Source organism: Varroa destructor, unplaced genomic scaffold (assembly GCF_002443255.2).
Source record: "Varroa destructor unplaced genomic scaffold, Vdes_3.0 BEIS01000002.1, whole genome shotgun sequence".
NCBI classification, from domain to species: Eukaryota; Metazoa; Arthropoda; class Arachnida; order Mesostigmata; family Varroidae; genus Varroa; species Varroa destructor.
Genome location: NW_019211455.1, coordinates 25,441,817 through 25,459,740, shown reverse-complemented (window position 1 = coordinate 25,459,740; position 17,924 = coordinate 25,441,817). Strand labels below are relative to the sequence as shown.

Sequence of the window (17,924 nt, the reverse complement as noted above, 5' to 3'; positions counted from 1 at the left end):
ACGTAAGGACGATGAAACTGTTAAGACGGGGGTGGAGAAAAACAGTCCTGATGAGGATATGTGACCGGTGGCTGTGGCGGCGGCGAAAAGGAAAAAAGAAGGACTGGGTCTTCGAGCTAGGTCGAATCATGGCCCACTACAGTGTACGCTTAAATACGTACGTAAATATTGAGCCATCTATTTTATTTATATTCGGAATGATAAAATTTCAGGAAGGAAATTGCAGTTGATTAAGTCTTATGCTAGACTGCTGGCGGGCACAACATATGTTGACAAGTAATATTTTCTTCAGCAGTGATACGTCGTGTTTGTTTGTTTCGATAGACAGACGTTTCATTTTATTTTATCGAAAAACCCTACTTCATATTGTTAAATTATTTTTAGCGATAAACGGTGGCATTTGGGCGTGAAAAATTAAAGCAGGTACGTGTTACCATAGAAAAATCATACCGTAGAAACTTATCGCTTAAGCGTAAGATTTCACGACACACACAGTGAATTCGAGTTATGTATTTGCCCAGCTCGTAGCCAAATTAACCCAGGCCATTATAAACGGTCCAATTCAAATAGCTTACATTCCTGCGGGGGCAACTTACGCACCTGAAACGTAAAGGTGTAATTATGCTACCGCAGTATGTCGTGTTATCAGTCTTCTACGTCCGGCACGTTTTCGTATAAAGAGACCCTAATTTAACTCAAACTAAAGGTGATTAGATAATTTGCTAATTTAGGGTTTATTTTAGACCGCACAGAAATTTTAATGCAGTTAATAACGTTTACGGCCGCGAAATTAGCTGCCCCTTTGATTTGTTTCCATTACCATAGTAACATGTTATCTGCGAACATCGCATACTAATTTGCGATCATTGTATCCCATGTACCTGAAAACGTTTTGCTCAGGCATAAAATGACAGACGGTACTTAACATCATGACTTGGCCTGCGCTCGTAGGTAAGTTAACGTCGTAGGTCGTCTAGCACAACGCCAGAGTAAGCCGGCTTTTCCATCTTCCTTATTTCCAGAACACCAGGAAACAAGGCGAAAGGAAACGACAACTTAATCCGAACGTTATGGCAAGGAACCCTAACGACGTTTGGAGTAGAGTTTCTACTGAAAAGGAGACAGGAAAAACAAAGATCTATTATAGATGAGACAAAGAAACTACATCGACTGTTCATTTGCGGCTACATTACCCTGCCTTAGAGCCAGTAAAACTGGTAGTAATATTATAGGGTAATAGCCGCCGACGTCAGACATGCCACGATTTCTCGTACGTCAAGGACCGGATGTTATTGCTAGAGGTGGGCTTCGTGCGATACCCATCGTTATTGTCACGGACATCGTCGTCGTGGTAACAGCTGTCACCAAAGCAGCAACCCAGCATTGTAACGAAAGAGTTTGTGTCTGTATGTATATATATATATATCTAGAGAGAGCGAGGGAGAGAGACAGAAAGCTCATTCGTTTTCTGTGCTAGAGGATGACTGTCAGACAGGATAGGATAATCCGGGAATGACTCGCTAGTCTGGTCATCTAACTGGCTGACGTTACGCTTAGCTTTCGTAGCTTCTTCATCGCGTCCGCGGCGTATCGTAGGAGATAAGAACTAGAGACCATAGAAAAACCATTCATTTACAATGTACTGTGCAATAGCTAGACACCCTGATACATCTCAGTGTTATTGTTCACAGTTGCTACTGTTAATTCTGATATTGTTATTGCTACCGTTCATTAAATAGCCAGACATGTTCTGATAACGGGATATGGCGCATCGTAACTATGTGACTAGAGAAATTGCCGATTTTGTTGCAAAAAGCTGTGATACCATAATCAAACAATCTGCCAGATACGCAAATAGTTAATTCGATCTTCGGATGGCTTCTGAAAGAAGAAATTGACGACAATATGCTCGTAGGTATACGTACGTATGAGATTGGTGCATTTTTTTTTTTAGTACGTCATACGTTATTACGTTCATAGCTAACCTTGATCAAGACAACTGCCAATGCGAGTGCGTAGAGTAACAGAACAACGATGACGTAACCAACTGCTCGACTTCCACTGTTAGCGTGCATTTCCTGAATCTGAGCATGAGCTGCTGCTAGTACCTGAAAATAAATCAAAAAGACCAAGACGTCGTGCAATAGTTGAAGCCATCTATCGTAAAGAGTAAGTATAAGAAGAGGAGTAAAAATCTCAGCTTTGCAATTACGTAACGCTACACGACAACGACGACGGGAACGACAGCAACAAGCAGGAACTGAAAAACAACTCGTAGGCCCATGATAGTGTTATCATGCAATACAATGCTAATCCCTATAACATTATTCTCCTGTACAATTGTTAAGCTGCTGATAGCAGTTCGCCGTAGGAAACAAATGCGGAACAATCAATCAACAACTTCTCACAGCATACTCAATTCTATAGAGCGTGTATATAGATCTTAATAATCACCTAATGCGTTTCATATCCCGGAAAGCATGTTGGGCATAGGGTTAAACATAAAACGCTAAAGACGTAGGCCGTATACGTCCGCCGGTCTGGCCATTCTGACCAACCACCAGATGCCAGACCGTCATCCGAAGATTAACTTCTGATACGAGCTCTTCTCATTAGTGAGAGATTATGCCTTCAACGAGCACTGGACGTTGGCGGGTGTCCTCCTAGCTCCATGTCGATTATGTCTACCGATCACCACTAAGCAGTTTCTGTCCATCTTTCTAAACAAGCATTCCTATTTATACAGCTGAGACGAGTTAATAATCGTCGAGGCTATTTGCAATCTGTGCAAATCTGCGCCCTGCCAAGTTAGATTAAAGCAATTATACCAATACTTCCTTGAAATTATCCCTTTGGGACCTCTGATTTTACGGACAGACAGAGCTAAATCGCGCTATCGCCCAGATGAGTTGAGTCTGGATTGGATTTAAACAAGTAACCGTAATCGAGCTCCCACCAGAACGCCCACCCGGAAAAGTAATCGTCTTATCCCTAATAGTACACATACTGAGGCGAGATAGATCAAACATCGTTACTGTCATCAACTCAGCGAGAGACACGAGGAAAGGAGCCGAAACAGAGAATGGAGAGGTAAATTTCGAGATCTTCGTATGCGCGCGCATCGATGTTGTTGTGACCGTTCACTATCGCTGAGGACCTCCCTATCTGTTATTGGCAATTTCTCCTTCATGTGTATGTACACATAGCAGGAAGCTCAGTCTATAGATGGAAGTGTGTTTTTGAGCTCGTTTAGTAACTGACGTTAGATTCGTTCATACAAGAATCCACTTTCCTTGTGTTGCATATGGGCTTCGATCGTATTATCACCTCTTTCTACCACCCGTAACACATTACATAGCTGAACGTCGATCCAATCGAATATTTCCAAGGTTACTTTGTGTCTAAAGAAATGTTAATCAATCAATGTTGTATACCTTAAATTCTTGATTTGTTCTGTCCATTTCGCATGGACCCGCAGATCGTGCGGCGTAGAGAAAAAACATTTTTAGAAAAAAGTAAATAGAAAAGTGCTAAAGCGCCGGTCATGGTACCGTCGTAGACTACAATTTTTCTCAAGGGAAGGCCTGATTGTGATATTTATTCATTATTATTAGCTTTATTAGTCGATTATTGTTAACACTAAAATGGATAATTGTTATGACGCTTGTGCGTTGCTCACAGTATCGTGATTTAGAGGGGAATCTAGGGAGATGACGGCGACGACAGACGACAGTTCTTGTACCGATCAGGGACTTCAAATGACATCGAAGGCTGACAGTGGACAGAGGATTAGTATAGCTGACCGGTCTCCTTCGGTGGACTATTTTCATGTCCCACTAATTAATGACTCCTCTCAGGTTCTCCAAGTATACGAACAAGCTTGAAAGCTTGAAGCTCATAGTTTCAACATTGCTACCAAACAACATCGACGTTGTTGAGGCTGTGGCAACGTCAACACTCTGAAACATGAAAATCGTTACATAATCATTATAAAAAAAACACTTCAGAAGACAGATCCTATCCGGAAATATCGCCTGTGCTGGCTGCACTGACGAATTCCGACTTAGCTAACAACGATCACTATCAGCCAAAGTAGACAACCGATTATTCCCTTGGCATCAATTCGCAAGTCACAAAGTCACGAAGCCCAACCAGAAACAAAAGCAATTTACCGACATCGTACAGACCTTCTTCCTCAATCGCGGGTCATCGCTTTGTGTCATTCAGTGAATTGTCGAAACGCGGTTGGTGTAAACGATATTGAAATGACTGTTAGGATTTTTCGTCTGCCATTTGCCTTGACGCTCGAGAAACATCGAAAGTAACGCAGAAGTCCAGGGAGATGCAGAAGGGATCGCGCCATGTATTCTAATCCCCACTGGCGTCTTGTGAGCATGTGGCTAAATCGGAGTCTCCATTCAGTTGACCACAACCAATCGCGAGACACGACCAGAGCTTGGCTGTATCGTTTGCCTTTTCTTTCTTCGGTCGATTTTTTTCCTACATACGCAGATTTGTGTAAGCTCGATTAGGCTGTCCCTCTAGACCTATTGTATCCGAGACAAACACCCGGAACAGCCCAATCGCTTCTGCAAATGCTAGCTTCTAAATGAGACAGCCAAAGTTTGTGGTGGTAAGAAACAATTGCAACTACAGTTGGGAGCGATCAAGCAGACGAGGTCTTTCTGCACAATGTGACGCGTATATGTTGACGGTAGTTACCTAACGTGAGATCTATATGACTGCATATAAGGATTAGTAGGAGATACAGAACATTTGGTCTTTTGGATGTTATCATACGAGACAGTGCACGGAAGCATATGCGGGACGATGTCTGTGCAAGTACGGACTTGTTTTTCGCTATGGCCTTTGTTCACGGTTTTGCCGGACCGCTGGCTTCAGAAGCTGCAGATTAGCTAGCCGTCGCTAATCGTGACCCCACACCACACATCAAATCGAGTATTAATCATAAATGTAATGATTATGTGTTTTTCTAGTATTTACATTCGTACGTATAGCAATAATCGTTAGGGTACTCAGATAATACCTGTGCTGTCGCGTTGCGCATGGCTCCAGAGCAGAGGACCTTACTAAGAGTAGCTGCAGCCGGTGCGACGGTTTCCGATGTGGCAACGGCCACGGACATCTCCGACAAACACTTCTCCTCCGGATCGCTTCCGGAACTCCCCAACGATGGATGCTTTCTCAACGAAGGGGCCCTTCACCGGTTTTTCTGTCGCGTCCGCTATATTGGCGTGTCCTCGTACACCTGTTGACCTTCATCAAACAAGCGTGCCTAGCTAACCTTGACGCGGCAGCCTGAAATGATGTACGTACTTACCATTAGGCAACAGAAAGTATTATCGTATGCTTAGATTAGCAATAATTTTTGTTCTGTGTTTTTACATTATCGTTGGCATGTAGATCCTCCCCCCTTCGTCCTCTCGGTGAAGGCTTGGCCTGTGCAATACGATACGACAAGCTTAATACATGTCATAAAATGTTAACTCTAACTGTATAATAATGCGCCATCTGCGGCGGTATCGCTTCTGAGGGTTTTTAACCTTACGCACTATAGTCAGGACTCAACATTTAATGATCGAGGCGTAGGGTATTTTATTATGCCTTCATTTATTTAATTCTTGTAGATAATGAATTGTTCCGCCTGTCGTGTCCAAATCAAAATAGTGAATGGCCCTGTAGCCTCGTTGATCCCTAGTTGTACTCCGAATCGGGTACAATACACCGGTGTTGACCATTCGTTGGGTGATATGTGCGGATATGGACGATCTGAACAAAATTCAGTGCACGTCCTCATGAAAAATATTTGAAAGTGAGCAGAAATGATGCGGTCGCGTCGTTCTGAGCTTACCTCACCTGTCCTCGGGAAATCCTTGAACTCAGATGAGAACAAACATAACAAGAGGGGTGCCGCATTCGGCGAGGAAAAAATTAGCTACTGAAACCACGTATGTTTCTGACTGCACATTCTGAACAGCGGAAGCCACGTAAAAAACGCTATTTGTTCTAGAACTGAGCTGAATGAAGTCGTCTAGGTAGACCGAGATAAACAGCCAATATTCCCTAAAAAGTAATTTAGATTCGAATTTATAACCTGTCTTCAAGAAGCAAAATGTCTGTGTGCATATCTAAAAATAGACATCTGCTCAGTATGGTTAGCTGGACAAGGCGTCCGGATAAACTTTCATAGCGTTAAATACTGATATTTTCGGCACCGGTTGCCTCCGCTGAGATTTGGTAATGAAGTAAAACAATTTTATCAACATCTGGGCAACAGAGCTGAACTCAATTCTGGGCTGATTTCATCGGATCTCCATAATGAAATAGGTGTGTGCAATGAACCGTATTCTCAGTGCCGCAAACCTGACTAGCACTTTGTTTAGCGAATACAAAAAGGCAATGAGGCGAAAAAGAGAATAAATAGCCGACCAGTCCAACCTGCTTGCTAAGTAATTTCCATAGTGTAAAGCCATATGTGCTTGAAAGAAGCATCGACGTTCACGAGGACGTAGCGGTGGCATTAAAACAACGCCAGTCACTTATTGTACCTATTTAGAAATGCCTTGTGCAGAAACAAGGCTAACATAAGTGGCATTTATACACCTATCTAATGAACATGCTTCTGCTTCGTGCTGTTATGTACCTACTATTATATGGAATGTCAGTTCCATAATTTTACGATGCTACCTGAGGATTTCTAATTTGACTTTATAGATCGGAACAGGAAGCTCCTGCTCAGAGATTAGAAGGTCTGATTTTAAACGTGAACAAGTTTTCCTAGTTCCATGAAGCCGAGCTGAATAATTCCGCTCATGCGGTGGAAAGCAGTGTGGTGCATATTTTGGTTTCTTGTCGACCTGAGTGTTCCCATAACGCAGTATCTGTTGGATAACAACTCGGTACATTATAGCTGCCAAATCGTTTTTACACCTCTCTTAAATATGGTTAGTATGCAATCACGGTGGGTGCAAAGGACAGGGCCGTATCTAAATGTCACCGGTCATGAACTAAAGTGAACTGTGTTCTCGAAGCAATTGAAGGCATCGACATCATTGCATTAGGCGCTGCTGGGGAACGATTTGGTAAGTACCACAATGAAGGTAAGTCTTGCTATTGGCGCATGATTTCTTCAGTGCCATCAGCTGCTTGAGCGGTAAGTAGTCGGATCATTATCTGAGTTGAGAAACAGTATGTTGAAAAAAGTATTTTAAGTAAAATTAAATCAGGTAATTTTAGTTGTATATTATTTCTATATTCAATTCCGTAATGTTGCCTCTGGTACAACATGCACCCCGTGCTGAAGGCTGCTAATTCTTATTATTACTGCTAACTCCTGTACACTAGCTAGAGTCTCTTATTAAATATACGACAAAGGTATATGCTGCGATAAGTGACGAAAATTGCCATCTGGAAGTATTTATCTATGTAACCAGCGACAAAATAACAGAATAGCATTTAGAAGCGAGCCTTATAGCGAATGGGCCTTGTGGCCACGTCCACCCCAATCAATGTGCTTCCATGTGACAGCTAGCAACATAGACTTCTTGGTTTGCCACCCGCCCATTTTATCGGTCTTCTATGCAGTTCGTATCGACTGTGGCCGTAAGACAAACAACTAGACACGCAGTGCAGGTGATAGAAGAGACGAGCTAAATGTCTATCAGCGTACACAGTAGGAACTTTGCGTGTCTATCTATTTGACATTTGCAGACACACTTTACTTATGTATCGTTAGCTTCTCCTTGGTCAAGCTTTACGGAAGCACACGCAAAGGGCTTTTCTTTTATGTTCTAGCTAGAGGTATCTTCGGAAACCTAATAAAAAACATATCGTCACAGTGAAACTGACAGCTTCACTTATATTATGAAGTTGCAAGGCAAACAAGTCATGAGTCCCCGCGTTTGGCTGACAAATTCTTCCAGAAGATGCTAGATAATCGTGTGAAGAACTGCCGCAAAAGGATAACCTGTTAACTAGCTGAAAATTGACTGTATAGGGATCAGTTAAGAATGAAAAGTCTCCAAATTAATATTATATAATGTATTGGGCAAAAGCCACTTTCCATAAGGTATCTCGACTCATAATACGCAAAATCGCCGTGGATAACGAATGAAAAGGGTACTCGCAAGTTAACTTGGTTCTTGGAATCTGCCAATGTCTCCCATTCGGCTTATCTTAGTAAACGCGACCACCATTGTCATAATCGTCATAAGTTAGACCCAACGTTTCGAGCAAACTGGTGTCCTTCGGGTTCAATGTTCAGTGTCTGATACAGCACCCGCTGTGCTGAAACGGACGTTAACGCGCTTCCTTGATACGCAAGGCTGTCTGCAGAGTCTAGCCAATGACTAATTATCTAAGAAGACTTGAATTTCATGCTGTATGAAGAATACGATTTGACAATGTCTCTAGAGCCCTGCAACGCTGCCTGAGGCCTGACGTGTCTTATGCATTCTACTACTCCAACCTATTATACATAGATATAAGCAGTCAGGGCGTCAGCAGCAGCTAATGGCAAGGCCACAAATGGTCAAAATTTTCTGTCGCTGAGAAATGATTACTGAAATTGGCATTAACACTACGTCTGAGTCGCTAATACTGTTTTCCTGAAGGCTTTCTTTTAGGAACCATATCCACCGTATGTTTCTATTCTGTCTAAATTAAAAATGAAAAAAGAAAAAAAAATACAAGGTCGAGTGTAGAGAAGCTCAAGAGCTATAACGCAAAAACCTGTTTGCATGTCGTGTGTCCAGTGGCAATTTCTTATGGCCTAGTGGGATGAAATAAGTCTAAATGATTTCTAATATGATAGCCCATATGTGTTTGGCTCAATTCGTGTAAACAATTAACGACAGGGGAGTTCACTCGGAACCCACCGAGATAGCAGATATCGAATAGACTATAGTAAAAAGCCAATAGGTTGCTATAACGTTTACATACCTGGCTGTTCTGTTGCTTAGCTAGTTTAACGCTGGCCAACCAGGAAGCCTCAGGCGCTGGCTAAGAGTAATTTTATTCCCGCAAAACATATCCAATGGACGGCTCATCCAGGACGAACGTAGTAAATTGGCCACACGAGTGAGGCCATAACCATTAGCGATGCTTAATGTTCGTGAATAATACACTAAGGAAAGACCAGGGGAAAACGAAAACAAAATTTTCTACGAGGTAAGAAGACTCGGGCTTTGTATGAAAGGTAAGATCAGGCGCATTTCTCCAGCTCAGTTGGTAAGACAGATCGAAATCGGCTTGTTGTGCGCTGGGCTGGTTTGACTCCCCTATTGTTGCTCCTAACATTGAGAGCGAGCATAGTTACATTATCAACAAGTATATGCTCTAGGCACGGTAGTGACTATCTAGCTCTGTCCTACCATACGCGTGAAGGCTTTAGATTTATGAAGGCCATTTTTGTCCTTTTACTTACTGCCTTTTTGCCATAAAGTATTCGGCCGCTAGCGAAAAACACAAATCACAGTACATTTTTTTATGGTACAGGTTTAAGCTACAGCACAGAGAACCAGCATGTCAACATCATAGGAATACAAGCAACAAAAAAAATGTTAGCTCACGCGAGAATATCGCAAAGAAGACACGGTGGGATATCAGGAAAAAGGACAGTGCTTAGATGCCGGAGACCGGGCCTTACTTAAACTATATGTGAAAGAGCACAGGTCGTCAGTAGTCCGGCTTCGAACGAGTAGTCTATTAATGACAATTACATCCAATAATGTGCCAAAGGCTAGAAGGGCTTAGTACCTGATACAAAAAGTAAATCAGACTAAATTCTTGTCAGTGAGGTAGAACGCGAGCAAAGGCAAGTATGGTACCGTGCGTTAATGCCCTCCTTCGACCAGGAGACACAGGACCACGATGTGTGAGTTAATGGAGCTGCTTTAAATTTGCCTATGTACTATTCTTATTCAATGAACTCCTTTGATTAACGTGGTGCGAACACGATATATATACTAGCATCGATTGTTCGGTACGTATACGAAAAACGTGCATTGAACCTACGACACCAAACAGTACGCTTGGATGGCCCCTAGGATTGAAGAAAATTGTTAGCTACATGTATGTTTAATTTGAACGTGAATTATGCCAAAGTTCTATCTGAGTCATGAATTATTTATAGGAAATATGAATACTTCTGTTTAGGAAGAATGTTTACGTTCAGAAAATAGCACTGAAAGACAACTGTGCTTGTCAAGATTCCAAAGCTCAGCTGGAATCTAAAAGTTGTTACGTACACGGATAAACGCGTATTAGTTTAGTATCAACCAAACAGTCAAAATAAACATAACAATTGATGTTTTTTAATATCAGGGCGTGTAGGAATAATAAGTTACAATATTGGGAGATTTGGACCCTTCAACAAGTGTCATTCGAAAGCAACATTGGCTGTTTGTTTGTCTTTTGTAGCATAAAACATTATTGGTCTCTGACATAGCCAACTACAAAACAACGAAAAAACTCAATATATTACCTTGTTATGTTTGTATATCAATAGGCTTGATCCTCGGAAAATTTCTTTGTGAGCCTATATAGAAGCTGTCGAGGACTCAAAGCAAATACGACGAACCCAAGGGTATTTATTTTCCTAAATCTGCGCGACAACTGGAAATTCTCTAAATATATTCTTATACCGTTTTTCTGAATTCGTTGAGGTGTTCGGCCTTAATTTCGCCGGACTTCTGTAAATGGCGTTAGTATCATGGAAGACATCCAAAGTGTAAAGATCTTTTTTTATATGATTAAGAAGGTCGCCTGAAATCGGATTATATCATTGTTAGGCGAAAGAAAAAAAATCAGTTCGAACCTGCGGCCCACAAAAGCCTAATTCATACTTTGCATAAATCTGAACGAGATTTGCTTCACAGGCCCTTAATAGGTTGTATTCAACCTTCTACGTTGTCAGGTAAACTGTTGTTTTAAACGATATTCAACTCTCCGAATGTTGGGTGACCTTTCTTCGGCCAACTTCTGCTACGTACTTGAAACGCCAACACTGTTATCGGTGAATACTTGTGCATGAGAACGGCCAGTCTGAAGAACGTTCAGATATATCAACTGAAATTAGTCGAGACCAACATTGTGACACGTCGTTGTAGAAACGATTTTATCCTTTTTTCCTATATTTGCTGTTTCAGAAGTGCAGCCCAAACGGTCGCATCATAGGCGCCTTTAACATCGTGCGATCGACGCATCGTAAATCACCGTGTATTTTCTGTTCAAGTAATTCACTTTCTTCTAAATGTCCCTTAAGTTAAGGGAAGTTTTTGGTGGTTTGTTCATGGCAATTAGTGATCCAGAACTCACCACTAAAATTATTGCTGTTTGGTTATATGAGCCTCATCGAAATGACGCAGTCTATGGCACTTACAATTTTGGCTACTTCATTTAATATGAACTTCAAACAATTATTAACAGACTTACCCAAACGCCTGAAAAGCAAGTGATCATAGTTAAGCGGAGTAAGCGCAATAGACCATCGTAGACAGGCGCTCTGAAAAGGTGAATCAGGGTCGTCACAGAACCAAAACTATCCGTTTATTGTTACTGAATGGACAAATGCGTGTTCCCCAGCAGACGCGATCAGTTGGAAGGTGTCTGGATTACGTGCGATCATTCGTGGAGCTCATAGTCTCAGACGGTCTTAATGTCGCTTTCATATAGGCTGCATATAAAGTAAATCGTCTATTTTTAAATGATATTTTTTGCATATATCAACATCGATATTCCTGATAGGTGTACTTCTTCAACGTGACTTCTATATTTTTTAAAACAAGACTATGTATATCTGAGGTCCAGTTCTAGACTAAATTGGAATATGAAGAACAAGACGAATTAACGCTTCCTCGTCAAATTCACTTTTGCATAAGTCCTAAACATATTTTCGTTAGAGAGAACTTGAAGTTGTAGAAGTCTGAAAATAGAACAGCAAGCATCTTGGCTCAAACAGCCCTAACGAGCGTTTGTCTGACTTTTATAACGTAAGGAGCGTATCAAAGGTCCTCAGGACTATCGATTTAGAAATATCAATTAAGTTGACAACTTCGATGCTGTCCGTGAAAACATTGGATAATGGCTGATCTTCCGGATCGCATAATATATGCCGATCTCACTAAATCGTCGCGAATAGGATAGGTGAGATGAGCAGGATAGCTTTAAAGTATCCTGAAAGGCCGAAAGTCTCTGTCGAACGGGCTGCTACAGATCCTTTTTCTCTCCCGGTATCGGGAGGCAGCACGGGGGACGCAACTCGAAAAAGCATTGACAACTTTTTGAAGGAATGATTAATGTTTTTTTCACTAGACATTTGGCACGATTAAAGTCAATTTCATGCGAGTTTTCATTTTGAGGCATGTTTTCTTAAGTAAATTAAACTTACTCGGAATTCGTATCGGGTCACAATGTTATGCACAAACAACAAGCGCGATGCACAAGACAGATGTATCCGCGGTGGCACCGGTGGTTCTCCGACTGGAAAATATATGCTACGATTTCTAGATAATCAGCTATTTGCCGGTTTTCCACCCTTCATAAGTTCGCGTAAGTATGAGTGTGTGAAAATAGACGCTAGCCTATCATCTGACGTTCAAGATCAAGAAGATAAGGAATTGATGCTTCGACGTAATCCTGTAATAGGTATAACAGGCATTTGCATTCGAGAGGAGCGGCGCGGCTATCTTTTAGATGACTACCTGGACGGTCGCGATTTTGAAAAAAAAAAATGGTCCCACACAGGATACATGTCGTAAAAGTTGGATAGCCTCATATTCATAAATATTAGATCGGCGAAAATGGTTCAACCCATGTTCGACAAACGAAGTCGAATACCGGTAGATTTTTTTTTACAAAAAACAAAAATATAACGGCAGTCTACGCCACTATCACAAATCTGTTAGCTCACCGCGGTCGACTTGACAGGTAACTGTATGAAAAAATTATATATGAGATAAATGTGTTGTATCAAAACGTGTTTTCTTACAATTTGTTTTTTTCCAGAATTAGAATCAAAGGTTTTTTGTCAGATGCCCCGTTTTGGTGACTACGGATCATTCGAATAGGGTAATGCTGCGCCTGGCGCATGGCTACAGTTAGTTAACTCAAAAACGCGACAATTTACTCCCGTAAATCACCGTAAAGTTCTGCTAGCAGAAATTTTTTCTGCATTCTTTTAGATACACCTTAAAATAGGTCAGAACTTTTTTTCGGCAAATAAAAACGACAAGGCCCTTTAACGTTCAATACCAACAAATGCCGACGCGTTGCTAGGGGCGAAAGGAGAAAAGTCATTTAATTTGAAGTAACACATGTGAACTTTTTTTTTTTATACTATTGCTTGAATCTCAGCAGAAGTAAACCTAATCATAGGAGACAAGATTCGGTCAAAACTCTGGAACGCAACTAACTATTTAACTAATCAGAAGTTGTTTTCCGCTAGTGGTCCTCGTCCAACGTAACTAAACCTGATACCTATTCGCAGATTACTATAATATGCACCACTGTAACTATTCAAGTTTTCACCTATTTATGGAGAAAAGGCTAAACGTTACTTTTCAGGACAATGCAGGCCGTGTACCGACTTCAAGTTCAATTTCAAGTATCTAAATGGTGCATCTGTTAGTTTAGAACTTAGCGTAGGGCAATCGACGTCTGCAAGCTTGAGTCACGTGCAATCCCGATGTCCGTGTGATATATTTTGCACTAGTAATTCGCGTCTAAAGATAATCTCACTTCACAAAAGGTCTATTGGCAATCCCATTGCAAACTGACATGTTGGCCATACAAATCTTGCTAAGTTTCAGCGACCTTCACAAGTATCTAACAGGTATTTTATAAGTGTATCTATTTTTCAACACAGTCTGTTTTATTAAAGGCTTTGACTACAATAACGTTGTACCAATGTATTAAGCCATACCTCGTAAGAACAAACAAGTTGGTTTCTTTATGAAAGCTATGATATATAACTCTGTTAACTAATATGACTGCAGCCGGCAGGAGATACGCGCTACACGGTAACCACAACGATCGGCCTGAAGTGCAGTGCTTCCCTTCAAATGCGCTAGTGGCTCTATATACATGCCAAGATGATTACTATCACGCTATCCATATAACAGGCAGCCCACTAACTTCACTGGCAGTGTATACCATTCAGTGAGCAGACGCACTGCTAATAGCTGGAACAGTGCCTATCAGGGTATCGGTCCCCGTTGAAATTCTTCAAGGGAGCACACATTTGGTAAAATTGATTTCTTTGGTAAGATAATGCCACCCGAACTTACTTTTAAATTGAAAAACCTTCCATATCTAGAGTTCTACACGCTGTCACTATTTCTTGTGAGTTCAAGCTATCCTTTTGCTGCCGTAAGCTTGTATTTGGAGCTCGTTATTTATCTCCGTCGTACTGCATTCGCACTATCCGCATAACACAGTTTTACCGATTGCAGAGAACACTATTCAGCCTCGAAAACGAATCCGCTCCGAGGGTGCTTCGTTTAGATATTTAGGTGCAAATAACAGCAAACAGATGCTTGTAGGGCAATTCAGCTGCCTAAAAAGATCCCCTACACTCTGCAGGCTCCTGAAATGGTGTATTTCGCAACAACAGTCTGCTCCGCCAGTTCAACAACCATGTCCTATTCCTACTCGAGGCTGAAGGACAGCCTTCTATCAATGGATATACGTGAAGGCAAAGGCCGCGGAAACATATATAATTATAGAACATGAATGCTATTCTTTCCGCTTGGTAATGTCTTGTGGAAGGTTGCATTGAAATGTGTTTTCGAAACGTTCAGCTAAAAAAAAAGGGACATCTGAATGTGGGCTAGCGCTACTTCTGATGCGTATAGCTCTTGTGAGCACTGCGACAAAACAGGTATATCGCCGTAAGCGTAAAACTGACGCTAGCAATTCAAGCGTGTCGTCCAGTTCGCACACTTACCGTAATTGCCGTACGATTGTGTCAGATGACCGTTTTTTTTTTATCCAGATCCTTATTATCGCCTGCAATAGGTGATCTGTGTGCTCATTTGTGAATATGGTTTTAATACAATTCAGCGTATTATAGGTTGCTCTATTATGACGGCAAGTCGTACGAAGTCGAGCTGAAATTACGAGCATGGAATTTTTAAGAAGAAAACATTTAATATACTCAAAATCGATTTTCCGTCTCGTCCAACAGACAGTCTATTCTCTGCCGATGTAGGTAGAAGTATACAGAAAAAGCAAACTACAACTAAATGTGTGCGGCGGTTTCGTGTGAAAATTTCGAAATTCTCTTCGAAACGTATCGGCTCGGAAAAAACGCATCGGAAAAAACCAAATTCTCTAGGTGTAACCATTCAATTCTTCGATTTATCCTAAACGCTGTACACATATCTCTACATACATATAGTCATGCTGCGAAAAGATATACACAGGTTAATTGGTGTATATCCGTTCGAATAGCAATATGTAGCATTAACGGCTGATTACGGAGTTTTCGTAGCGTTTGAGAGACCGCGACGTCTCATCCGGCGGTTATCTGTCCGACGTCGGCATCGTACCAGTTATTTTTCGAAGCACCGCTAGTTAATCAACAGCGGGTTACGAATTTTGGCTAGACAATCGATCGGGTGTCCCGCTAGAAAAGAAAACCAATGCTGTTTAGCAAATATGGCACAGCGTCGTGAAATGAACCCCTAGAGTCACCGTATATAATACGCAATTCATCCAGTCATCGATATGTACATCGTACAACAGCAACATTATTAGGACAAAAAAGTTACTTACAAAAATAGATTACTTTTTTCAGATAGAGCCACCGACTTTTAACAATAACCTCTGCACGTCCTCGAAGTCAATAGAAAGAAGACCATCCATTTACGATTTAGAACCAATTCGCCAATGCAACTTTGACCGAGAACGTTGACACGATCTGAACATTGCCCACCTGTCATTCACCGATGCGTTCGTTTTTACGTGACAAATGAATCCTATAAATGTTAACAAGTACAAACGCGATCCAGCTATTTGCTGCTGCTGCTGCTGCTTTCGTCATTGTTTTAGAGCTATTCTGTTCTATTTTTTCCGTAATGAAAATAGACAGCAGTGCCACTGTTTACGTTTTCTTGTTTCACATAAAAGCTGTGTCAAAACAAAAAAAAAAAGGTGGCATACGGGACACATCACCACTATTGTATACACCGAGGCAGCTTGTTGTGATCTGCCGTTGATTCCTGAAAATTTCTGCTACGCGTATGAGTAATTTTCAGCGTGAGTGTTTTTGCATTGGACCATAAAGGCGGCCCTGTAGGGAACGTGCATGAAGCGCTAACTACGTAATCGCTTTCACATGACGGATTCATCACTAGAGTAGAACACGACCCTTTCAAATTAATGTTGCATACGGTTTTTAAATAAACTGTAGATGACGCTGTCTATTAAGACTCATCTAGCGTACAGTTTCTTTCTGGAAATTAGAAAAATTTCGCAGAGTCTATCCGGACGTCAAACATACCAAAAAAATAGACAAAAATACCACGATATCGCAGGTTGGGATTTTGTCAATTCCTTGTGCTGTAATTTAGCTTCAAATAATCTTCAATCTCGGCTAAATACATAGGTGGTCACACATGAACTTCGTGCGTAACGTGTCATTCTATGCTACACATTTGGCCATGTTAAACATGCTAACATATAGGTAAAAAAAAGGGCAGAAAAAGCACCTACACAGCAATGGCCCAGTTTTACGATAGCCGCTCGATAGGCAGCAATTATGTATCATCGAAAGGTAGCTTTTAATCCCTTTATCCTTAGACGTTCCTCATCTGAAGTTCGTGGGCGGAGTCCGTGGAACAAGTTGACTAATGAAGTTATTCCAAGCTCACTTGAATAGCTTCTCTTTAAAGCCATCAACGCCGTTCGATTTTAACTATGAAAGAATACTACGTATGCGCCAGCATACACCTGTGCATGCCCAAGTTGTCTGAGCAGCAAATTTATATTTCATATCTTAAAGGCTTTTTATTGTACTGTAGTCTCCGCGTTCTGTGTGATTTTTATAGTGATTACATATAATATCTATGTCAACACGCCGTCCGTCAAAGACACTTCAGCACATATAATAACTAAAAAAAGAAGAGTGTTTATTGTATATCCATAGATTAGAAGAAAGGATTGCTTTCCGCTTGTTCTACTAAGTCGCAGAATGTGTTGACTAAACGCGCTGGCATGACACGATTGTATGCACGAGCCTTATACTTAGTTGGGCATCCAATATCGGATTTTTCAGTAAATCACTCGGTTAGAGCGACGACAGGGTTTGTTATCTACGCAAGATGTGAAAAGAAAAATGGAGAGAGAATGGTAATTTATGATAGGCGTACACACGAAAAATATAATGTCGTCACGAAAGCGTTCTCTTCACCGTTTCGACAGCTCGGGTTAAACGCGCCTTTTTGAGTTTTCTAGAAAAAGAAGAAGACAGGCTTTTTTTTTTTCGCCTTAATAGGCTTTCTAAATGAAGCGGTGGTGGCTAGAGGCCCTCGGCAGCACGGTAGACAACATTGTTCTGGTGTATCCGGACAACACCAATTTTGCTTTTGTGTCATAGATTTGTCGATCGGTCCTTAGCACCCTATTTTCACTCGGATTTCAGCAGGACAGAAGCGGTCCAACGAACGAACGAACGATGATTAAATTAGTAATTTGCGATTTCAGCATGGTCCCGTAACCTTCTTACCCTAAAGCTTTATTATTGTCGCATCCGTCAATGCCATTCTGCTGTACAATAATACTGCTACAGATCTCAAACAATTTCACGGTAGGCGCAGCTACAGAAGTCAATGCACTAGAAGACATAAAGCGAGTCATAGGCGGAAAATCATAGAGAAGAATCACCATAAACATCTACAGCATGA

The 17,924-nt window shown here is 41.3% G+C and overlaps 1 protein-coding gene and 1 long non-coding RNA gene across 15 annotated transcripts in view; one reads left to right on the top strand and one right to left on the bottom strand.

The window, feature by feature from the left end:
- Positions 1-17,924, bottom strand: part of LOC111244869 (uncharacterized) — a 51,330-nt gene that overhangs the window by 20,404 nt on the left and 13,002 nt on the right. For 13 of the 14 annotated variants that reach the window (XR_015320641.1, XR_015320642.1, XR_015320643.1 and 10 more), the window contains 2 exons: positions 5,048-5,319; positions 1,986-2,108 (listed from right to left, as the gene is read on the bottom strand). Coding sequence is in view for 10 of the 14 variants with exons in the window: in XM_022792370.2 (XP_022648105.1) it covers positions 1,986-2,108; positions 5,048-5,146 (222 nt within the window). In the remaining 4 variants the exon portion in view is untranslated. The remainder of the gene's footprint in view (positions 1-1,985; positions 2,109-5,047; positions 5,320-17,924) is intronic. The other variant, XM_022792371.2, reaches the window with a different exon arrangement.
- Positions 20-1,762, top strand: LOC147757578 (uncharacterized). Its single transcript, XR_015320645.1, has 2 exons — positions 20-157; positions 1,023-1,762. It is a non-coding gene; the product is annotated as an uncharacterized LOC147757578 (long non-coding RNA).